Genomic DNA, 24,847 nt, shown 5'->3' on the forward strand with positions numbered 1-24,847 from the left:
GAATAATATTTTATTTTATTGGCACGCCTCAGTGACGTGCAGAAAAGTAAAAAACACTGAAATTTTTAACAAAGCAAGAGTAAAACAACCACAACTGGTAGAAGAAACCAGATTTACTGGCCGGGAACCAAACACAACAAGGAGCACTTACATGTGTCATTAGATCTGACTCTGAATTGAAGTGAAGTTGTGGTGTCTTGTGTTTCCTCTTTTAAAATGAAGGGATGTGGGAGGAGTGCAGAGCAGATCGAGTGAGTAAGTTCATCCATCTAATTATATATGCAGCCTTATGGCTTCTGCTGCTACCATGAGGCGGTGATGATGGCAGTGACCGGCATATGATGTCAACAGGAGGGCTTAACCTTATTTATAAGGCTTTGCAAACCTTCAGGAGCAGAAACACTCCGGCAGAAGCCGACAAACCTTCCTCTCTCTTCAGAGGAACACCTCTAATGACAAGAGGAGTGAGGAAATTTTGATTTTCTTTACAACTCCTCATTGGATTTGTAATCAGAAGAATCAGAAGAAGACAGGAACTCTAAAACTGGTGAGTACAAAATGCAAAACAATTAATTGTTGTCATATGTGCACAGGAGGACGGAGACGACTTTGAACAGAGTAAAGAAACCAAGATGTTGGGTTTGTGCTTCTGTCTGCAGAGTAGTCCTTCATAGAAAGAAAATTCTGTCTTATCCACCACATTTCTGAACAGCAAATTGAGAACAGGGTTAGAGTTGAAGTTACGTTAATGTCCAAATCTTTGTATAGAACTATAGAATAGCTTTTAATAGAAAATAATATAATGCAAAAATGTATTTATGACTCTTATTTAGAAATGTATTATAAGCTAACATCTTCATATTTATTCACAGATCCATCCATTTTTAAACATATGACTAAAACTAAATGTAATCCTGCTCCTACCTGTAAATCTAGATCAGGTGGATGTTACATTTATTTGAAAGAGATGGCTCTGATGGCAAATTATCCTGGTCCAAAGAGAACAAAGCGTAATAAAAAACAATTAAAATCTGACCCAGAACCAATAACACTGATTATTGCCCCTGAGCCTGTCTGATAGGGTCAAGATTGGGTCTTTAAGAACTGAGAGAACCTGTTTGGACAAAGTTTTGAGTGTGTTGGCATGCTGAGGTGCCGTTTAAAGGACAAAAGACTGTACCGTACTTGGACAGAAATTTGAAACACTTAAATATTAGCATGGTTATTGTGTTTATTGGTGACTTTATTATCCATGTAGCTTTTTTTAAATTTATTTTTCTAAGTACAAAACTGTGACACTGAGCATAGTAGGGACAATGAAGCATGTGTGCTTCATAACAGCTACCAGTCTGAATAGACTAGACAGCTAGTAACTATCAACTATATATGAAGTATAAATGTGGTCTGTGTGAGGAAGAGGTAGTGGTCATTTTGTGTATGAACATCTGTCAGAAATCATAGCTCATAATAAAGCAATATCTGATTTTACAAAACATGGCAGAAAGATAATGCAGGGTTTTGTGTTCATTGAGAAGAAATGCTGTCACCATCAGTTTAAACTATAAAATAGCTGTTAAATACAACGAGGATTTAAAATGATCCACCACTAAAGGAAAGACTGAAGGGAGTGGATTTTTTTTCTACTGTGCTCCGTCACAGTCCCACAGAGACTCGTGTCCTTTCTCATCCTGTGAATCAGAAAAAAAGAAAAAAAATTTAGCTTTTCTTCGAAGAATGACTCCTATCCGATTCTCATGTTATGCTTTTCCTGTCAGATTATTTATGTTTTACTGCACAACACTCCACTGTATGTGAATTCCAGGGAAAACCTGGTTTGCAACTAAAGGTGACTGGCACATGAGTCAAAGATATATTATTCCACTTCTGAGAAACTTGGAGTTTATTTTCTTACTTATTAACATTTTCAGACTTCCCACCAACCAGTAACCATAGCACACAGGAGAAACTTTTATATTACGACTGCATATTTCTGTTTCTATAAGATCTCTTTTACCAATGATGAAAAGTTTGAATTGCCTATGTGCATGTTTTGTGTTTTGGTGTTTTTCAGCGTGGTATTTCAAATGAAAAGTGAAGAGTCTTCTTTTAAATTATTTGGTTTGACATTATTTTCATACTTAGGTCAAGGACAGAAGAAAAGTAAAAAAAATAACCTCATCATTTAATTTCTGAAGCGGAGTTTTGAAATCTGAGCGTTGTGCCATCCACCTTGATTACAAAAGTGTGGATGTGATGAGATGGGTTGGTCTGTTTGTAAAATTAGCCAATGAGCATCCTCCATTTTGAAAATCGGTATGACCAAGATCTATAAAATAGATTTTATATTTTGTTCAGTATGATCCAAACTGAGCGACAGTCCTTAAGTTTAGTAAGGTTCTAAGTCAGAGCTCTTTTCCTTATATACTGTACTTTGACAGGACCAGAAGTTTTTTGCAGTGTTATGAGCAACATTAACGTGGAGACTGACTCAAAAGTTTAAAAAAAAAAAAACTGGTTATATTTTACTACTGTTAAAATAGTTGGTACCGCAAAGGCCATAAAGAGAAAAACTAGTGTGCCTCTCCAAAGTCAGCCTGAGCTATGTCTTTATCCACGCCTCACCAGGTGTGGTTAACAAGCTTTATAGTTTAAGACAGATAGACAATAATATAAGAGAGAAAACCCCAACAATCATCTGCCCCAACCAATTGGGGAGCATACTAGCAACCAACTACAAATGGAGCCACTACTACAAAACTACTACAAAAGCCATTTCTACACAATAATCTCAACAAGAGTGGCTCAGCACCACAAAGTGTTATTTCCATTACCTGGCCAACAGCACTCACAAGTGATCCAACAAAAGTAGCTAGATTATCCACAGCACTAAAGGTAATAGCACAAAGCAATCACCTCATTATTTAGCATCCATCAACACTGGTGTACTAGATCTATAGACATGGCTACAACTACATACTATATGCTAATTCAACATAAGGCCCACCTGCTTCAGCCATAGGACCATAAATAATGCGTGGTCTCAACCTGATCTCTATTTCCTGCAGAGTTCAGTGCCACTGGTTTACTTTGAGCAACTCCCAAATGCACCATCAACAAAAAACTTTACCTACCTACTCCTCAGTGGAGTACCAGGCTCAAGGAAACTTTAAACGAAAACTTGAGAGCAGGCAGCAGACCAGAGATGTAGTCTACCAAACTCTGAAGCATACCCCAGGAAAACCCCCAAACATGATAAACTTAAACAATAAAGGAAAACAACAAACAAGTGCTTTGATGCCTGAAACATATCGACTAATGAGAGTTTGCTCAATCACAGTGAACACTGTAACCATCACTCACCCACTAAAAAAAACAATTTTTTTAATCTTTTCAAAAATATCCAAAATAGAGTCCAAAATATCCTGGATGAGCCCCCATCTTATGTTATGATATAAACATGCCGCAATATAAACATAAGTACAGACATCAAAGTTTCAAAAAGCATAGGTTTTATTTTACATTTGCTAAAATAGTTTGTATTGCAAAGAGCATGAAGACAAAAACTGGTGTGTCTCTCCAAAGTCTGTATCAGACATGCCTTTATCAACACCTCAATGGTCAATTCAGCCCAGGCAACACCTGCAGACTCTTGCACAGCCACTGCAAAAAGAATAGGGGTTTCAGAGGGGTGTAACAGCAACCACAGCGTTCACCATCTGGTAGAATAGAAAGCAGGTTAAAGGCATTTCTGCACAGGCTTTACGTTTCTGACCTAGAAGCTGTGTCCATTCTTTATGCTCTTTGTGGTTTTTAGTGAGGTTATTATCTCATGTCTCTGTGGTGCTCATGATCGATCACCACACTGCATCACTAATGAGTTTGTTTTAATGAATTCTTGAGGTTTTTTTGGGTTGTTGTTTTTTTGTTTTCTCACCAAAATTTTACAGTTAGCCTGTTTTCTGTTTTGTGGGGGACGCTCATTCGCTGCTGGATCCTAATGTCTGAGAATTGCCGATAGTGATTCATCCTTCCTGTAATCCAAACTAAATACAAGCAGGTGGTCCTGTTATCATAGACATATTCACAGACAGCACAGTTTGGTACTAAAGACTGCTTTAGAGAGTCAAATACCTTCAGTGTCTCCCTTTAAATGCTAATCTAATCACAAGCCTAAACCCATAAAGACTGTTTAGCAAGTCAAAACTGCTCAAAACCACTTTCTGTCCTCTCCATATTCTAATCCAGTTTGCTGGCAGTGCAGCACTAACCATAATCAGATCTAATTGAGTTTAGGGACTTGATTGCCTTGGTGGGATCCAAGAGTGACACACCAGCAGATTATGCACACCCATGTGGGGACATCTGCAAAATTCACCCTAAGAGCCTGAGAGGCAGACAGCAGGCGCCTTCCCCTGGTCTCTCCATGATGCTGGTGTTTGGAGCTCTATGCTGCTGTAACATTCATCCTGCTGAGAGTTAATGCCAGAGAACTGCAGGAATGACTTCTGCTGAGCGTTGCTCTTCCTCTTCAGTTACTTGTGCTGACGTATGATATCGTTTTTTTAAGTTGCTGGCTCCTGGTGGGAGTTTAGATGACACATCAGTGAAAACAGGCAGTTGGCTTCGATTAATAAAGCCAACTGAGGAACACAGCTCTCTTTGCCTACAACATTACCACTGCAGACTTCGTTCAAGCCTTTCTATCATTCACAGAACCACACAGACTACACCCATGCCATGTATTTTTATAAAACAGCACAAGTCAAGAACTTATCAGTCCCGACACATATGAAACTATCCTGCATAAACTTTACATTAGTGCAGAGAAGTCATTATAAAAATATACACTATGCAAGAATGTAAACAAAACTTCACTTAATGTCTTTAGAATATTTCAGGATCCCGCTGTTACATAACGACAAAGAAAGTGGCAGTCTAGGGGATTATTAAAACCAACTGTGGAGGCTACTCGTTCCCAGTTAAAGAGCTAACGAACAGCAGCAACCCCACAGACATCCAGCGGGCAGGAAAAATAACTGAAAAAGAAGCAATTGCAGTTTTTTCACAAGGTTTATTCAAAAAAATTTAAAACGTAGATGATATAGAATAAATATTCTACCATCATTTCAATCTGATTAAAATCACTCTGTAGGGGTACTTTATGTAAAAAAAAAAAAAAAAACATGAGGAAAATTTCAACCTTCAACACAAGGGGGCAGATTTACCCAGTGTGGTTACACAACCCAATTACCTGTATATTCTTCTTTGTACGTTAAAAATTATTTTATTGCTCCTAATTTTCTAGATTGTTTTTCTATAAGCGCATATCATCCAAATATAATAGCAACATAGTAACGCTAATGATAACATTAGCTTGAGACAATCTGTTGAATGGAAATAGTCAAACATATCTATGTAGTTTAAAGTAGTAAAAGAATGTGTTGCTAATTTGAGTCTGTTGCACTTGTTCTTGTGATTTAAGTGTTGCTATCAGTTTGTGGAGAGTGGCTAGCTCTAACAGTGCTAGTCGCAGCAGCCTTCTTTCTTTTTTACGTCACCAGGTTATTTATTAGCTTACTGCGAAACAGTCTTCATACCAAGTCATTACTGTGCATGTGTTGTTTGTAATAATAAAATAGTAAATGTAAAAAATATCATAGATAATGAATAGTAAAATAGTAAAATTTTATGGAGCTTTTCTTCTTATGTCTGACATCACTGGCGGGCGGTGTTGACAGGTGTCTCTGGGTTGCAGTCCTGGTTACTGGTGGGTGGTGTAACATTACAGCTGGTGTTGTGCATTAATAACATATGAATAAGTTTGATTGAGTTATTTTTGTGCCGCTGTGTAATGTCGTGCAGCTGACTGGAACGAGTGTGTGTTTGTAATCATTCCACCTTGAAGTGAGGCATGAACACTCCTGTGAACAAGAGTTGGCCTCACACTCTGAACAGACGTGATGGCACTTGCGCGATGGTAGCTGGAAGACTCGCCCTAAATCACAAAGGAGTTTTCGCTGTGAGGAATGGAGGCCGCGGGGAAGGGTGATGGATGAAGATGAGTGAGTGATGATGAAGAGACCAGGAGTAGTCGCTACCTCTCCCTCGCTCAGGGGTGGCCTTCCCCTCGCTCTCATTTTGACCTCTGGCTTACCTCCTCCTCCTCGCGGCCCTGTCCTTGCTCAGTGGTGACATGTTTGACCTGAGGAATTCAGGAATGTACAGTTTGTATTTGGATGGACAGAAACTCTCAGCCTCCCACCCTCTTGTTTTACTCTCATTCACTTTATACAACCCACGCCCACCACAGGAACACATGCTCCACCACCGTGGTCCAACCACAAACAGTAATTCCTTGACTATGAGAGCTGCTGCAGACAGATTCCCAGAGTTTTCTACTCCCCACCCCAGCCTCATGACCAGCTGACACGATTGGAAATTCACTGGATGCTTATCAGAGTTTGGGTGGAAGGAAGTTGTTTTAAAGAGTCAGGAGAGCCACTGGGCTGCACCAAGGCCTGGTGTGAGATAAAGAAGGATTACTTTGAGCTGTGAACCATACAAAGCTACTCTAGCAGAGTCCAAATGTTTCCTCAGTGTTGTGGCAGGTTTTCTGTTGAGCATCTCCTTAGACACCCCTCACCTGACCGTGTTGTGACGACTTATAGGAGATGCAGGGGCTCTCAGGAGGGAGTCAGGGCCGTGGATGGGGGTGCACGCCAACAGTACATGGCTTTGTGTGTAGAATTGTTTTCAAAAGCAGAGAGGCAGGGGAGGCGGGGCGCCGTCGCACAGATTAAAAGCGGACATTTGTTTTGTGTATGTGGTGCTCTGCCAAAACCCAGCAATTTTCTGTGAATGTAAAACAGCTTTCCTGGCTCAGACCCCACAGGCTGCTTGCTGCCAGGAAAATACTTTTTCTTTCTTGTACCTGTTTACATGCAGGTAAAGTGGCTTTCACAGGCCAAAAGCACATGAGAGCTTTCTTTCCAGCCTCTGGAGGAGGAGTAGGGACATGGACATGTTCCCGCCACAGACCTATGGCATTCCTCTGTTTGTCCTCTGGTGTAAAGAGGATCTGCTGGACTTCGTGTTCCTGAATCAGCTCCAACCAGAGGAGCTCATAAACTGGAAGGAACTCGACTAATTTGCAGACAAACTGTGGGGAAAACGACTCCCCTGATTCCCTCTGGCATTAATCATTCACCATCAAATGTTGACTTGTTTTATACTGCGAGCAGTGACTGGGGAGGGAACAATGGATTCTGTTTATGATCACTAATGAATGAAAAGCGCAGCAGAAAGCTCTGTTGCATCACCGCGTCCAGGGCTCATGTTGGCAGCCTGCAGGTTTAACAAATAATGTGTTCATTGTGTGCTTCTCATGTTCATACAGTGACCTTTACAGTGAAGCTGCTATTTCTGGGTAAAAATCAAGGACGCATCAATAGACCACAGTCGCCAAGCCAAAATGTTTGAGATAATTGGGTAAATTGAAAACACAGCCTGACTCAACTGCACCAGTTGCCTTAGACTCAGAGTCCGTGCTGCAGGGAAGCCCTGATAAATATCTATATGTGCATGAAGGAGGAGCGCAGCTCTTCTGAAACTCCAGGAGGCTGTCAGTAATGTTAGCTAAACATTTTCAGAGCGCACAGTGGGCTAATCTTCACCTTTCATGCTGCTCTTTACGCTTAGAGGAGCTGATGAAGGCTCGGGTTAGCTGGTACACTGATTAAAGCTGTCCCAACATAAACCCAGGTCCAGCTCTTTAAATACAGACAGCCAGCCAAGACAGAGTCTGCATGTAACTCAAGGAGGGTCCAGCTAGGATGTTTTAGCTTTATTTATTCATATCTGTTTGGCTGGACAAGAGAAGAAACATCTAAGAGAGAAGGAGGAAGAAGGAGTGCAGGACAAACATCAGGAGTTACAGAAACCAGCATCCATTTACTTTTCTGGCACATGCTCAGTGAGGTGTTTGTTGTGCAGAGAGCCTGAACACTGTCAAGTATTAGGCCATCTGTAAACAGGTCAGCATGGACGCTTCTGTCCCCAAAACACAATCTAGTGGAGGCTAAAATGCTAACATTGAGATGTGAAAATGAAGCTTAGAAACCCTTGTGTTTTATCACAGTGGCTTCATGCAGTTTGGATGTCGACTTTAGAGAACTCACTATTATACCTCTCACACATGGATTGATCAGCTGATGGTCCAAATGCATCTCTGAGATCTTATCTGGATGTTTTCCTCTTTCTTATTGACAAGACTTTCAGATATCTTTCATCTGCTGTAGAAAGTCTTTTAGGCCTCACATTCTTTTTTTTGTCCTTCACTTGTCCAGTTTCCTCCCTTTTTTAACTGACACTTCACACTGTGCTGAGATATGCTAGGTTTTTAGCTAACAGCTCTTTGGGAATCACCTTGTTTATGCAAAAATACAATTTTATGTCAAACTGTGTTATCGTTGGCATTTTTCACAGATTCGGCTACAGAAATGGGAAGAAACACTGTGTTTTTCTGATGCTAGTAACAACGAGCCTCAAGATACAATTTTAAATCTGTTCTTTGCTTAGTTGTCTGTGCTATGTAGACACAACACTGGTTTATCCCTTTAGTTAGGAGTCTTTTTATGCTTGAATTAGCCATAGGTCAGAGTTAATGGGCTTAACAACAACAACAAAAAAAATAATTCCTCTGAAAATGGTCAGTACAAGGACTGGACTTGAAATGAGTCGAAAAGCAGCCAGAGTCCAAAGAAGAACTGTGAAAGCCTGGGGAAGTAATGCTAAAGAAAAAAAAAAATGAAATACACAAAGTCTGGCTCAAAGAAATAAAAAGAAATGAGGGGTGGCTTAAGACTTTTGCACAGTAGTGTAGATCATGTGGTTTTGATGCTGTTGGTGGATTCATGCTACAATGAAGGATAATTTATAAACTGTAATTATATCTAAGTGGAACTCCTGTTTGGGAATCGGTGCTAACATTCCTGAAGAGAAAGCCAAGAAATGTTTGTGTGCACTCAGACGTCAGTTGGCTGAAACGTCAGTAACATCAATCTCCTGTCTATTGTTTCTAATCATGCTTCGAACCTAGCGTTTCCATGGCGCTGGGTTAGAAAAACTTGTACAATTGCACATAAATCTCAGCTTCAAACATGCGAAAAGTTGATGCCACATGCTCGAGTAAACATTTTTTCCCACCAGTGATTTCCCCGCCACAGAGATAAGACCCGCTGAGTGTGCACTGGGCTGCGTTTTTCTGTGAGATCTGGTCTTAATTGTGGGAAGCGACAGCTGGAACACATTGCTGATATTTCAACGAGTGTCAGTCAGATCAGGGTAGGGCGATGGCGCTGCTGCCCGCCGTGATTGTCTGACTTACTCTTGTTTGCTCTCACATATGTGGGGGTTAACTTAGGAAACTTGGGGGCTCCACTTGAAGCCAGAAGGTTGATGTATAGATTTGTATTCTGATCATCTAATGTTTACATACTGAGTAAAACAGGTCTGTTAGTTTTCTCAGCGATCAGAACATTGATGTGTTTCACTGAAAAACTGCACTGTTAATGTATTTCATAGATTAAATGATTTTATTTTTTTAAAAAGCAGCAGTTAAAAGTATAAATTCAGCTTACATCAGGTGTGTTATGCACATTTCTCAGACAAAATTAAATAAAACATGTAAATCCGGTGCTTTTGCAAGACATCGTTACTCAAAGCTGTTTTAAACAAATATGCCGTTCAATCCACAAACTATAAAAAATTTCTTCTGCTTTCAGGATGACGTGCCGCGTGTTTTAGCTGTAACTCCTCTGCCAAACCTTCAATAGAATTCAAAATTCATTGCTTCATTTTGGCTCATCAGATTTGAAATTGCTAATTTGTCACAAATATTAACAGTTTTAATGGCTTGTCTTAAAGGTTGTTGTTAGAGCTTGAGTGGCAGTGTAGCCAATTCTCAGACTAGCTTAATGAGGTCATAATGTCTAAAAATCACACAAAAAAGAAAAACTCTAATTCAACTAACTTAAGTTGTTAATAATAATAATAATCTCATATGTGGGACATGTATTTTGAAACATCAGTTTAAACTTCACTCTTGTGTTGCTTTAGCTCTTTTGCATGTCCGAAAATCTTAGAAGGCCTCTCACCTGAGTGCTGGCCAGGTGTGGTGGGTGGAGCTTCACCTTGCATACCAGGCTGCATAGCTCAGGGGTTAGAGCACTGGTCTTGTAAACCAGGGGTCGTGAGTTCACTGTAGCCTAACATTATGGAAAGTGTACTCACTGTTTCCTGGGTAGAAATCCTCTGTGGCTCCTTTATTGTTAACCTTGGTGACGCTTCGAAATGGAGTCTAGAAACTGCTAGGTGGCTATGTCCATCTTTCACATACAGTCTATCCATGGATTTACTATGAGTATTTTTTTTAGCATCATGATGGAAACCAGCTGCTTCAGTAGGCTTTAAAATACAGAAGTGTATTGTTTCCAGAGTGTAAGTCTCATATTTGCATGTTAGGTTTCTCCCGACTTATAAATCTGATCTGTTGTAATTAAACTGAATCATTTCTGTCAGCAGCTCCGTCCCCACACGTTGATCTCAACACCTGATTACAGGAATCTGATCTAATCTGATCTAATCACGTTAAATACGACTCAGCTGGAAACATTCCTCATGTGTGAGGATCAAACAGCCTCAGACCACCAAGACTGTCATCGCTCTTATGTAAGCTCGGCGTATGGAGCTAATGCAGAGCTACACTAGATACAGATGAATCTGAACTTTTCCAGGATTTTTATCTTTATTTTACGTAACTTTAAGGTTGTTAAACTTCCCTTTTCTACTCTTAAGAACAAGTCAGCCCATGAAATATTAGAATTAAAAGTTAATGAACTTTACAGTGAAATGTTATCAAAATGTATATAATTTAATTACATCCCATTTGCAAATTAAGATAGATGAAAGTACAGTTTTGCATACTTGTTAACGGAGACTCTATAGCGTCTCACTCACAACAATATGAAACAATAATGGACCGCTCGACTTTCTTCATAGTTTCAAAATGTCCTGATCTGCAGTGTGTTGATACACGTGATTTGTTTTCTGTGCACGTCCTCGCTGCACTGACAGGTAAGGGCTGAACCTGCCAGACCTCATCACCCTCCTTCGATTTTGTCCTCAGAGGCATCGTACCTGAGACAAACCACCTAACTCCTCGAGTCTAAAGGCCAGTGATGGCTCACGGTCGCTGCTGACACCCGCTGTCAGAGTGGATCGCTCATAAACCATCACCAAGTTTAGGCGCAGCGACGCTGCCATCGCCTGATATCACAGACTTCACCTTTGGTTTTACTGAACTGAATATTGAGATTTAAAAACGAATTACAGTCGAGCTGTGATCAGCACTGAAGAAAAGAAATAAAAAAAATACATGTTCTGCTTTAAGTTTTTCTGACTGGCTGCCCCTCACATGTGGAGGGTTTGAAGAACATGTGGTGGGCTCATGTGCCTCTCATGGCCTAACAAAGATATTCCTGCTATGATGTCATACAGAAAACCGGGTGATATTAAGAGCTTTGTGAGGGGTTGACATGATTTTTTTTATTATTTAATTTAAAAAATTAATCATTTAGTGATTAAATGATGCAGAGTAGGGTGTGGGCTGATTTTCCACTAAAATCCAAAAGGTGTGATGCTATTTTCTCAGTGTGCAACACATTAGCTTACATTAGACACAGAATATATACACTAGTGTCTGAAGTTATAAAAAGTTGCTTTAAAAATGTGTTTAAATGTCATTCATGTTTTTTACATCACAACAATATCCTTGTTGTGATGGTTTAGACCTTGATAACTGTGCAGTGACAGTGTGAAAGGCTGACATGCAGCTGCAGGAATGACTGACTTTAGTAAGTATGTGCTGCCGTCTGTGGCCTCAGACTCTGTGCTGTTGGCACTAACTGACCTCCGTAGATCCAGCTGTGGTTCTTGCTTTTGTTGCTGCTTGAGCGCCACCTTCCTGCCATGTTTCCTCCTCTGCTCCCCTCCCTGAAGGAGGCGTGAGGAGGTCCTCCTCTCTGTTAACAAGTCCTCCCCTTTCCCGTCTCTGACCTGCAGCAGCTCTCAGGCAGCATGCAACAAATGCTCCCATCAGAGCGACCTGCAGCACTGCAGTCGGGTTCACCTTTAACCGCTGTAGCTGCAGCTGGATGACCTCCCTGCTCACTCTATGAGGAGGCTTTAAACTGGGAACAAACCAAAGAGGAGCTGCTGGATGAGTTTTGGCTTGTTGGGATTGCTTTTCCCCCCCTAAAGGTGTCATCACCTGGATTTTCTCCTGAGACAGTTTGAGAAAGGACTCGTTTTCTGTGTTTTCTGTTTCTGTGCTGCTGTGGGAATGTAAGTTTCCTGTGAACTTTTCTTCTCGTGTTTGGGTTAAACTACTGTTTGGTGAAATAAGAGAGATGACTTTCTTGTTTCTTCTCTTTGCAGAAATAATGTTCTTCTCCAGGACGGTCCTGCAGCAGTGGTGCTTTGCTGTCTTCTTGCTCTGCTCTCCGGTGCCGCACTTTGGACGGCCGATTGATGCCCTGAGCAGCAGAATGTAAGTCTGGATTTCATTTTTGAGTCTTTTCATGTGTGTCCAGCAGCTCGCCTCATCATGGTGGGTGAGCTGCAGGCTGGAAAATGTGCTCGTTTGTGTTTAGTTAGCCTTCGCCCACCTGTATGTTTACCCAGAGCAGAGACCATCTCGGTGCGATAAACCCCTCCGACCTCCCTCGCTGTTTGGGAGTGAGTTGGATGAATAATGCTGATGTTCGGCTCGGCTTGGGACCAAACCAAACCTGCTCAGCTGTTTGATGCCAAGCAGAATAAATGCTCCTTCACGCTGCTCGGTCAGAATTTTAAACACACTTCAGGAGCTTTTTTTCCACTTTGGAAAGATCATATCGCTGAGATGGTTTTTGGATGTAAGCGTTGGGAGGATGCTCTGAGCCGACGCTGAAGGAGGAGGAGGAGAGCGGAGTGATTCAGAGCTCCGGGTTTTCCTTAACGGACTCCAGACGTTTCCCTTGCCGTGTGTGATATGTACCTAATGGGATTTTTGGGGGGACGGGGTTCACGCTACCTGGGTGGAAAGAAAAACAAGAGCGCAGTGAAGGGATCAAAAATCAGCCAGCGGTGGGAGCTATTGACCTCTGACCCTGTTTTCCGTAGACTCAATTGTAGTTCAGTATGTTTTCTTTAATATTAAAAAAAATAAGTGCAGACGGTTTTCTTTGCAAGCTCCTTTGACTACGATGACCTGGATGACTGAGAACCTTCACAGAAAAAAAAAAAAATTTTCATGGTTTTTCATTTTTAATTTGTGCTTCTCAGGCTGTCAAACGTGAACTTTTGGTATTCATGAAGCAGTTTTATGAAAGATAGGTCTCATTTTTTCTGTTAAGGAGTTACACGTTAACAAATGAATGATTGCACATTAATTTGTTTAAAGGTATTTCAAATTTTTAAAACTTAATACTATTTTGTTTTTACATCACCGGGTCAACATAATGACCTCTCGACTGCACTGACTTTATGTCCAAAGCATTTGTTGATTTTAGAGATATTAACAAAGTCAAACCGGAGCTTTTCTTTCTTGTAATACTGTTTTGAATCAGGAGATGGCGCCGTGATTAAATTTAAACTTTAACTGTTAAATTGGTCACCGAGTAAAAGCAAAAACTATTGGTGAAGCCAGAGCGCGACTAAAAAGGGAGCACATGTCTCAGCTAGCGCTGCCCCCTAGTGGTGAAAGTTTTAGTTAAAATCTGCAGCGAGTGATTTAAAAAAGTCCCTTTAAATCTGGAGCCAATAACAATCATAATAATAAAAATAATGATAATAATAATAATAACAATGACTGTCAGGATTTTGTGGTATTCTTCATTTTTTTCTGGGTGTCTTGTGGTGTGGTTGTTTTGGGCTAATGCAGGAATAATTCTAGTGTTTTGTTTGCCGGACAAAAAAAAAGTTGTAAATTTCTTTTAAAAGGGGCCGTAACATCAGAAACATTCATCAGAATCAGAGCCGCCCGGTACTGTCAGCCATCAGGGCCGTGAATCATCTCTAACCACTCGCCGCTGCCTTTAGGAAACACTCGTCTTTCACTCGTCTCCCACAGAGAGAAACAATTAAGAGCCGGCAGGCTGAGGACGGGGGGCGCTGGAACGCTGCCACTGCAGGATGTCCCGGCCTGTTTTCCCGCTCCTCCTCCTCTCTGTGGAGTGTTTGATGTGACTGTTATTAAAGGTAAAACAGAACCAGATCGGCTTTCAAAGGCGGCGATTTACAGGAAATATCTGTATGCATATAAACACAAGCTGCTGTTGAGGCCGCCTGTGTGTTCTGCTCTGGATATTTTTATTATTCAGCAGGAAAAGCTGAATGAGAAGCGGCAGCTCAGTCATCAGGCTTCACTTACTCAGTTTGCTGTATGAAGCAGGGGGTGGAGGAGGGCATCACGGGAACCTCCGGTATCTGCTGCTAAAGCTGTTTGTGTGCTCACACACCTGAAGTGTCTGGGCGGCGTTGGCGCTCAGCAGTGTGCAGCCTTCGACCTGTGTCCGCTGCTCTGTTAGTCTCAGAGACTCGCAGTAAAGCAACATTGCGGCGAAGCCTGAATCCCTCACAGCTTTGTAGATCTTTGATTTGTAAAACTTAACAAGTTTCAGCATTTTTGAGATTATACCTCTGTGCTGTAACAGGGGATCCATCCTCGAACTGAGACCGCAGGTAACCTAACCTGCGTCACCGTGTAACTCTAACTCTACGTTGCTGTAACAGATTCTTTGCCAGAGTTTTTGAATCAGTGAGAGAATACAAGTCAGTGCATCAGTATGAAGAGTAATTATCATAGCCTCAGTATAAGGACTCACACGTGTCAGCATAGCCCTGCATGGAGCTCACGGGAGATGCTGCAGTGGATGTGAGGTCAAAAACCTGAGGGGCAAAACAAGAGAAAGCAAGAGTCATAGATAAAAGCGCTGCATGAATGTGTGTGTGTGTGTGTGTGTGTGTGTGTGTGTGTGTGTGTGTGTGTGTGTGTGTGTGTGAGTGTGTGTCTTCGAGTGGTATGATGATCAGCTGAGGAAACAGGTCCATCTACCCTTACGCACCATGGAAAGCATAAATCCTGACGATGGTGTCAGTCAACTTCAAAACCTAAATCAGCTGTTACCCCGTGTTGCGTCACAGCAGCCTGCCATCACTGTGATTCGTCTTGAAAAAAGTGGATGAACTTTAGGAGAGAAACTTAACTAATGTTGTGGAGGTGAAATTGTGTAGGCTCTGCTTGGATTCAGCATGTTGGTGGTTTGATTAAACCAGCATGAAACTGCTTGTTAAAAAAATAAGATGGATCAAATTTTAAGCTTAAGCTGCTTTAAGATGAAAGCTGAGTTAAACGGGTGAGTTTTAAATATGTGCTCCCTGGTACAGGTGTTATGAAGGAGGAAATTATCCACAGACACACCGTGTCAGGCTGTAAACTCACTGCTGGAGCCTCTGCTGGACGTCAGAGGAACTCCAGCTTCATTTTTTAGGCCTTCGTTCTTCAAACTGTGGAGTTTTAACTGTGGAGCTGCTGCAGTTGACACTAAACGATCGTAACTCTCATGGTGTTATTGCTGACTGAACTCCTCCGATGGGTTTTCAGCTAAAATCAGAGTCGATAGATTTATTATGACTCACTTTTTCAGTGTGGAGGAATGTGCAGCTTCATTTCAGAATCACAGCAGCTTTTTTTTTCTTTTTCCTCCACCACATTTAATTGGCACGAAGTGTTTGTGGCAGCAGTTTTTGTAATCCCTCAAGGGTCTGAGTGCCACGAATGTGCCGGTTAACATTCACGCTGATGAAGAGTGAAAGCGTTGGCTGCGCTCATGTTCATCTAAAAGGAGAGAAAACCCTCCTGGACCTCCTCGCAGGGCGGGGATCTTCTGTATCACTTTTAGAAGGCTTGGAAAGCAACGGCACGGCTGTGGTTTGATGAATCAGGTCATTTCTCTGCATGGATGCAACAGCGCTGTCCAAAAACAACTGGAGAGGAAAGACAGCAGCGAAACCTGTGTTCAAGAAATGCCGTCGAATTTATAAAGGAGAAGAAGGATACAGTTTCTCCGGCTGCTCCATTTCAAACTGTTTGCCTGTGCTGCCCTCTGCTGGTCAGTCAGGTCAACACTAAAATGCCAAAAGTATGTGGACAACAGGGAGCAACCCAAAATAATGCACATGTGTTTAGCTTCGTCAATAAGCCTGTAAAAACAAATATTAGACCAAATTTTTCAACAATAAAAATATTATTTTATTTTGCACGGTTCAGTTTGAAGTGCTTCCTGTGGTGTAGATGGTAACACTTTTGATTCCAGCAAGAGTCACAGGGTGTTTTTATTTAAGGAGAAACCTGCAGACATGAGCTCTGAAACATTTAAAAGGGCGTTGTTGTTTTTGTTTGATTGAAAAGCTTCATGTAAACAAACCTTCTTTCTTTCTTCTGTTCAGGAAACGCTCGGTGAGTCACGCTCAGCTGATGCACGACAAAGGCCGGATGATGATGGAACATGAGCGTGTTTTACTCCTGAAGGCGCTTTTGGACGAAGTCCACACGGCAGAGATCCGTGACCTCCCCATGCGGACCACAGGGGGAGGCGGGAGCAGCAGCGACGCCGGAGTCGGGATGCCGGGGGGCGGCCTGGGAATCAACCTCAGCACCACCGGCAGCACCCTGCACTCCAAACCCCCCGGAGGCACCAAGAACCTCCCCATCAGCTTCCGGCTGGAGGAGGAGGAGGGCACCAACCTGCCACAGGAGACCAACAAGTCGCAGACATACAAAGACGGCGTGAATAAAGTGTCGGGCAAAAAGAAGAAGAAATCGAGGGCTGGGAAGAGGAGGGAAGGGGAAAAGAGGAAGAGGAGGGCACGCTCTTTGGGGTGGAGGCTGGAGGATGAACTGGGTAGCGGACTCCACCTGGAGTGGAGGTCTCTGCTCGGCCTCCAGAGGGCGCTGCATTAAAACGCCGTCAGTCTCTGACGAAGGTGAGTCCAAACAGCTGACCTGGTTTTCAGAACATGATCACATGATTAGAGAGTTTTCAGAACATGCGTGTGCCGCATTACAGCCGCAGATACTGCAGAGTGCAGCAGTGCACTGACTCTGTGCTGTGTCAGTGTTGTGGAGCTGAGATGATGATGTCTGAAAAATAGGGCGGACAGTTAGAGCTCTGTAATTCACCCTGATTCACCTGTTTTTCTCCGTCTCTGTGTTGCAGAAACCTTCGGACGGTTGGAGTGGACTCCTAAATGCTCACATTACAGACTCTGTAACTGTGATTGTTTGGAAAGAAATTGGAAAATATTTATTATGTGTAAATATTCTAAATATAGCAGAGTAGATAGCAGAATATGATAAGAAAATAAACCTTATTGACGCTCCGCAGGGCGACAGATTTTACTCTTTGTGAATCCTTGCTTTTCCCTTTTTTAAATTCCAATTATGTTCAGTTTTTTGCATTAATTTATTTTGTCTGAATGGTGTATTTATTTGGTAAATGTATCAAGGTGCTGCTGACCTTCTATATTTTTGTACCGTAATGCACTTTAGATATATAAATATAAATATATATACCATTAATTTTGCTCATTGACTTGTGTTTGTGGGTGATTGAAATGAAGAAAAACGACGGTTGTCTCTCTGTGTTACCTTTCAGTCGGTCTGTCCAAGGGTCCAGTTTATTTTTGTTTCTCTGCTGCTGTTTGTTCGATTGTTTTCAGTTTGTTGTCTTCGAACCGCTCTGCTTCTCACGGCCAAACATCACATGTGTACATAAACCAAACACGGCTTCATATTGTTGTTTTTGGCACTTGCACTGAGATAAACAGCCTGTACTGAATGGATTAAACATTTGACAGTATCTTTCTCTCAGCCTCTCGTGTCTTTGTTTCATTATTGCTAACACTTATCATTTTTCTCGACACCCACACTGAACAGCTCTATCTAATAAATGGTTCATTGTGGGCGTGGAGGAAAAATCACCTGTGGTGGATTAAACTTTAAAACTCGTCCTTATGGCTCATGAACTGTTTTTTACCTGTAATATCTTGTCTATGCTGTAAATAGTATTGTTCAACTTGGAATACTTCATTTTAATTTTACATCTCAGTTTAGTTCAGTTTTTCTGTACCTAACAAGTGGTTGATGAGCATATATGACCAATAGTTCACATCGCTCCCCAATGTGCCTTACAAACCTTTTCTTAATGAGTAGCCATAGACAATGACAATATAGCTATGTAATACAGTTAGCATCATTCCCTGATCCCTGCTTGCCGAGGCAGACCCACTGAGGTTTTGGGATTAGGGTCTTATGTCAGACTACTGCTTGTGCCATGTGGACAGTTGTTAAACAGCTAACAGATCATCTGCAGAAGAATGGTTTATTTGAAGAGTTTCAGTCAGGTTTCAGAGCTCATTACAGCACAGAAACAGCTTTATTGACGGTTGCAAATGATCTTCTTATGGTCGCTGACAGTGGACTCATCTCTGTGCTTGTCCTGCTAAACCTCAGTGCCGCGTTCAGTACTGTTGACCATTGTCAGAGTTTTACCCCTGATACTGCTGAATAAACAGAAACTCACTCAGGAACGAGGTCACACAGAGCTTAAGTTTTCACTCGCGAGAGGGAAGCAGTTGTCTCCAGCCCACTTCAACTTCCTTCCTTCTGCAGGTTTTTTTTTTATTGTTTACACACATGAATATTCATAAAGCATGTTGCTGTGTTAACTAAGAGAAATTACTATATATGGTTACAAATTGTGTTGTGCAAGAGTGGTTATGTGATGTGAGTGCAGCCCTTACATGTTGTCGGTATCTTGTCCTGCCAGGTGGCTTCCTTCATTGAGTAGAGTCTGTTCTTCTCAAGGCTGCTTGTTCCCTTTTTGGAGGTCGTGCACATACTCATAGCTTTTTAAATGGCACCCTACAACACATACATTAAACCTAACAACCATAATATCCTAATAGAGCGATTATAGCATGCTGTAGGTATTGCAGGTGCTACGCTGCAGTGGGTTGTATCATATCTTTCTAACAGACTCCAATTTGTTCATGTAAATAGAGAGTCCTCTTCACACACTAAGGTTAATTATGGAGTTCCACAGGGTTACATGTTAGGACCAATTTAAACATGAACAATTGGTGATATAGACTCAGTATATCATGTATACAGTTATCCACAGAATAGGCTCCACAGGTGAAAAACTGCATAATCTAGGATTCAGGGAATCTCACACATGGACACACTGCACACAGAAAACTACAGACAGCTGTTAGCGTGCTATCTGGCACTGCACTCCTGTCAGCACTTTCGGAGTGCCATTTATCACACATACTGGCCTGATCCCTTTATTCCCTAACATTTGCATCCTGGGTTACTTATCAACACTACAATTACAACCCTCCTCGCTAATGTTATCTCCACATCTTTTGAATGTTTTAGAGAGGGACTCCAGGTTGGAGTGAGCCAAAAAAATAAGTTATCATAGGGACCAGTAACTCACTATGACCCACTGATCAGGTAAGTATGGTCCTATTTGTATATTGCTGCATACTGTAGAAAAAAGGTAAAGCAGAACAAACGTCCCAGCCGTAAACCACCTTCACATTTGTTCTGGGCGACCTCTCCCAGCAGGCTGACCCCCTACAGGTATAACATTTGAGTCATCTCTGAATCATACCTTTCTGTGACATCAGTGAATCTCCCACTTCAACAACATAGTTACAGTTTAAACTGTTTTAGATTTGTGAATAAATGTGCAAATAAATTTTAATCTTAATAATGGGTTCCGAAGCAGTACCTAATGTCTAGTGATTATCCACCCTAACAACAAATGTGGAGAAGACGGCTGAGTTGAGAGAGCACAGAAAAGTGACTCGAACATAAACATAAAGAAACACATACACTGTAAATAGACAGTGAAGCTGCTAACCGCTGTGTGGGGGGTCCTCCTTTACACATTTACAACAAAATTATTTGTTCATCATTTAATTATTTTTTTTTCTTTTTTTTGTGTCCCGTTTGAATCTTTAGCCATCAGAATTGTTGTCTTAAGGCCAAGAAAGATGCCAAGCGGATTTATTTTACCAAGTGGATCATCATGGCCTTGCCATATTGGTCCATTTGATTGACCTTTATTATAATTATGAATTTATTTTATTTTCAGTTGCTACAAACGGGACAGACATGACTGGGGGATAGGACAGGGAGAAAGAATGAAAGAAAGAGAGGGAGAGAAAGAAAACCAAAGGGGAGAAGAGACGGTGAGAAGGGGGGGAAGAAAGAAAAAAAACAAACACCTGGGTCACCTGTATGGAGAAAAAAAACAGAAGAGAAAGCAAACAACAAAGAGCAACATAATAAAAAAAACGGCACCATCACAATAAACTAGCTAGCAGTAGATATCAGTAGATACTAAATAATAAACGATATTGTGCAGCACGCAAGATAGACAGCGCACAATGTGCTTTGAGGCAGCAGTCAAGAAAGCTGTAGTCCGCGTCTGTGAATACCCGTGTGTACACCTGTGTGCATACCTGTGTGGATCAGCATGCTTGCATTCCAAAGGTTTCTCCATGTAACGATCTGCTAAGGAGTGTGGGGGGGCCACAGCCCCGTCCCCCAGGGTATGAAGCGGGTATGGAGGAGATCAAAACTCCAGACATCCAGAGGCCCCCAGAACACAAGAGACCAAGGAAGACCAACAGAGGGGCAGCCGTGCCACTGTCCCAGTAAGAGCTGAGGAGAGTCCCAGATGAGGGCTCACTCAGCAGCCGCGGAGCAGAAGCCAGGGGGAGTTGCAGTGACGCGCCCGTGAGCTCCGCCGGCAGCCAGCTGTGCCTGAGTGACCGAGCCCCAGGCCGAGAGGCCGGGGGCACCCCACCTCTGAAGTGGCCCCAGCGAGCCCCAGGCTCCAGGCCCCGATAAGCGGCCGCCAAGGAGTGAGCCGGTGTGTACCCGGACGCCCACCCCCAGACACAAAGAACCACCAACGCACCGACACCTGAGGGAGTCCGCCACTGGCAGGGGAAGTGGTGGTGGGTGGAGATAGGCCTCCATACCTTGGAGGGCCTGACATGTCCCCAGAGAGGTGGCGTCTAATACCCAACCTGACATATAGACACAGACATACAGGCACACACAGATACAAACATCCATTCCCACCCTCATGCTCTCATATGCACTTACTCCACACTCAACCAACGTGGAGACAGACATAAAGAGACGCTGTACACACGATCACACTCCCCAAGCGTACTCTACGAACCGGGTCTAGGTACCCTTGCCCCTGGAGGGGGGAACCGCACCCAGACCCAGGTGGTGTTACCCTTTTCCCTGCGGTGGGGAGAGGCAGACCGCCCCGACTCCGCAGCAGCAGGGAGGCCCCACACTCCAGACCGCAGTCGGACGGCCAACTCCTCCTAGCCCCCCCGCTCCAGCAGGCCGCAGAGAAGGGGGGTGAGAGAAGACTCCAAACCTCCCTCCACCCGCTCATTGTAGTGTTGATGCATGTGTGTTCTAAGGTGCATTTAAAACCCAGGAGGGCATGGAGCTACCTGCCAGAGAGCAGCAGGTAAGCGCATAGTCCCTCCTGCTAGCCCTCAATGTCTACGTGTATTCAAAATTGAGAGGTGGGTAACGACGCCAGGGGTGAGGTGTACACCCTGATGGTAATTTGGACTCCGTGTATCGTGCCCACCCCTAAGATCCTATATGTATGTGTAATGAGAGTGTGAGTAATGTGAATGTCTAAGTTGTGGGATAAAATTGAGGCAGTGGCAGCCAGAAGGGGACGGGGGGGGGGGGGGGGGGGTAGCCTCCTCTGCACCCTGGTGACATACCCCTACTCCAAGGCCCTGCATGTGTGGGTGGTTGTGGTGGAGCGGGAAGAGGGAGGCAGCTGGAGATGGGGAGGGAAGGAAGGGAGGGGCAGGTTACCCCTCCCTGGGGCCAGCTCCCCCGCTGACCCCAGTAGGCACTCCCATACTCCGCGACCCGCCAGGGAAAGGGGGCCCAGGCCCATCCAGACCGGGGCCCAGCGCAGCAGCGCCCCCCGGCCCCACAGAGCCCGGGACAGTCCACCCAACCCCACCACAGAGAAAACTGCACCACCCCACCATCCACTCATCTTCCAGACTACATGAGACAATAGATGCCCAGGCTGAGATCTTTCTCCACCTCTCCTGTATCTCCCCCTCCTGCAGAGAGTTCCTGAGGAGAGGAAAGCTCCTGCAAGGTGTGACAATCTCCCCCACCAGTTGAAGAGCCCCCCAGGTGGCTCGACGCACTGGCGGCACCCTGCGCCAGGGATGGGCCCCCATGCACCCACCCGCCCACAACCCCGGCAACACACAAACCAGGACCCGAGGCCCCGAGGCCCGGCCAGGGCCCCAGCCCAGAGACGGAGCGCCCCCAGAACCTCACGCCCATCCCGGACCCACCCAGGGGCAGACAGGCTACCAGGTCAGTAACCCACGTCCGTCAGCACAGACCCTCCCCTAGCCCCGCTGCACGCAGCCACGAGGAAACAGTCACCCGAGAGCCAAAAGAGCCCCCACCCGGACATGACCGCTACCCCGCGTTGAGCCCCCCAAGGAAGATGCCTCCAGGGAACCCCCCGACGCCCTAAGCCTGTCCCTACCCCCACACCAATCACAACAGTGAGGGCGGGACCAAACTATGACCCCCCACCCCCACTAGGTGATGGAGCTGATCAAAGGAGCCCAGAGCAATTGATCTGATGTGGTGGCAGAGGCTGTGTCAAGACTAATGTAATCTAATAGATAATTTCTATATTGGTTAGAATTAAGATTATTTTTATTTTTCCAGTTCATGAGGACTGTTTTCTTGGCTATGCATAGGGCAGTGAAAACCATATGGGCGATATTCTTTTCTGAAGTGACATTATCTAAGCTGCCCAACAAACACACTAAGGGGGAAGTTGGAATGTTACATTTCAGACACTTTGATAAGTCTTCACATATCTCGCACCAAAACTTCTGAACTGGTGGACAGAACCAGAGAGCGTGAATGTAATTGTCTGGTGTATTGCCTTGACAGTGTGAGCAGTTGTTGGAAGATGTAAAGCCCATCTTGAACATCCGATGACCTGTATAGTGCACTCTATGTAGTATTTTGTATTGTATTAATTGCAGACTGGGATTTTTAATCAATTTAAAGGTTTTTAAGCAAATCTGAGACCAGAAGTTTTGGTCTAAGCTGACTGATAAATCTGCTTCCCACTTTGCAATAGGAAGGGATATTGATTCATCTAATTTAGAAAGTGTTCTGTATATTTTAGATAATAATTTGGGGGATTTAAGAGTAAGGAAATGTGCCGCACTAGGTGGTGTTTGTAATTCAACTTGACTGAGGTTAAATTTCTTTTTTACTATGGATTTAATTTGTTGATATTCTAAAAATCTTGTCTTGTTGATCCCATATTGTGCAACTAGTCTGTCAAATGGAATAAATTCTGTTCCCTCTAATATATGTTCTAAGTATTTAATTCCTTTACAACTCCATTCTGGGAAATTAATCATATTACTGTTTTGTAATATGTCAGGGTTATTCCAGATAGGTGTACGTTTGCATGGGATTAATGAAGACTCCGTTATTTTTAGAAACTCCCACCATGCTGTCAGAGAGAAGCTGATGTTGATACTTTTAAAGCATTCATGTCTTATGTTTGAGCTAATAAATGGTAGGTCTGAAATCTCTAGATCCTTGCATAGTGCCTGTTCAACATCTAGCCAGGGCTCATCTAAGAAGGTATGTTTTAACCATTCTGAGATGAACTGAAGCCTGTTGGCTAAGAAGTATTGGTGAAAATTAGGCAGATCTAATCCTCCTCTATCCTTGGTTCTTTGTAGCGTTTTTAAGCTGATACGCGGGGGTTTATCTTTCCAAAGGAATTTGGAAATATATGAATCCAGAGATCTGAACCAATCTTGTGATGGTTTGTTAGGGATCATCAAAAATAAGTAATTTATTTTTGGCAAGATCATCATTTTTATAGTGGCGACCCTTCCCATGAGTGATATGGGTTTTCCATCTAGTCAGATCGCCTTCTACTTTCTTTAGAAGTGGGATGTGGTTTAATTTAGTTAAGTCTGAAAGCTTAGGAGAAACATTAATACCTAAATATTTAATATTTCCGGATTGCAGTGGGGCAGAGGAAGAATTATGGAAGGAGCAGTTAATGGGGAGAACTGTAGATTTTGGCCAGTTAATTGAATAATCTGAAACTCTTGAAAACCAGTTTATTAGAGTAATTACCTCAGAGAGGTTGGTTTGTGTGTTTTGCAGAAAAAGCAACACATCATCCGCATAGAGACTAATTTTATGTTCTATGTTCTTACATTTTATGCCCTTAATTGTTGTAGCCTGTCTAAATGCTGCTGCTAGAGGTTCGATAAAAATTGCAAAAAGTGAAGGGGAGAGTGGGCATCCCTGTCTGGTGCCCCTCAGGAGACAGAAGCTGGAGGATGTCTGGTCATTTGTTCTGATACGAGCTGTTGGGGAATTGTATAATATTCTTATCCAGTTTATGAAAGAGTTTCCAAAACCAAATTTGTGTAAAGTTGCGAATAAAAATTTCATCATTTAATTCAGCATAAAGGAATTTACGACTGGATCTAGTTTTCTATGTCTGGGTGAGCATTTAATCGGTGGACAACTTGGATGAGACAAAAAGTGGCTGTTATGACTAGTATGGTAAAGAGGCAAAAATAAGCTTCCACTGTC

At 42.9% G+C, this 24,847-nt stretch overlaps 1 protein-coding gene across 2 annotated transcripts; it reads left to right on the forward strand.

The window, feature by feature from the left end:
- Positions 1–391: 391 nt before the first annotated feature.
- On the forward strand, positions 392–17,960 carry pthlha (parathyroid hormone-like hormone a). Of its 2 annotated transcripts, XM_080292028.1 has the most exons (5): positions 12,234–12,295; positions 12,331–12,402; positions 12,496–12,607; positions 16,549–17,085; positions 17,319–17,960. In XM_080292028.1, the coding sequence occupies exons 3-4, from the start codon at positions 12,501–12,503 to the stop codon at positions 17,060–17,062; spliced, it is 621 nt and encodes a 206-aa protein (XP_080148154.1). In that variant the 5' UTR covers positions 12,234–12,295; positions 12,331–12,402; positions 12,496–12,500; the 3' UTR covers positions 17,063–17,085; positions 17,319–17,960. The 2 variants fall into 2 exon arrangements, with proteins under 2 accessions (XP_026002443.1, XP_080148154.1); XM_026146658.2 differs by lacking the exons at positions 12,234–12,295; positions 12,331–12,402 and adding an exon at positions 392–547.
- The last annotated feature ends 6,887 nt before the right edge of the window (positions 17,961–24,847 follow it).

The sequence above is a fragment of the Astatotilapia calliptera genome, chromosome 17, assembly GCF_964374335.1.
Source record: "Astatotilapia calliptera chromosome 17, fAstCal68.1, whole genome shotgun sequence".
NCBI classification, from domain to species: Eukaryota; Metazoa; Chordata; class Actinopteri; order Cichliformes; family Cichlidae; genus Astatotilapia; species Astatotilapia calliptera.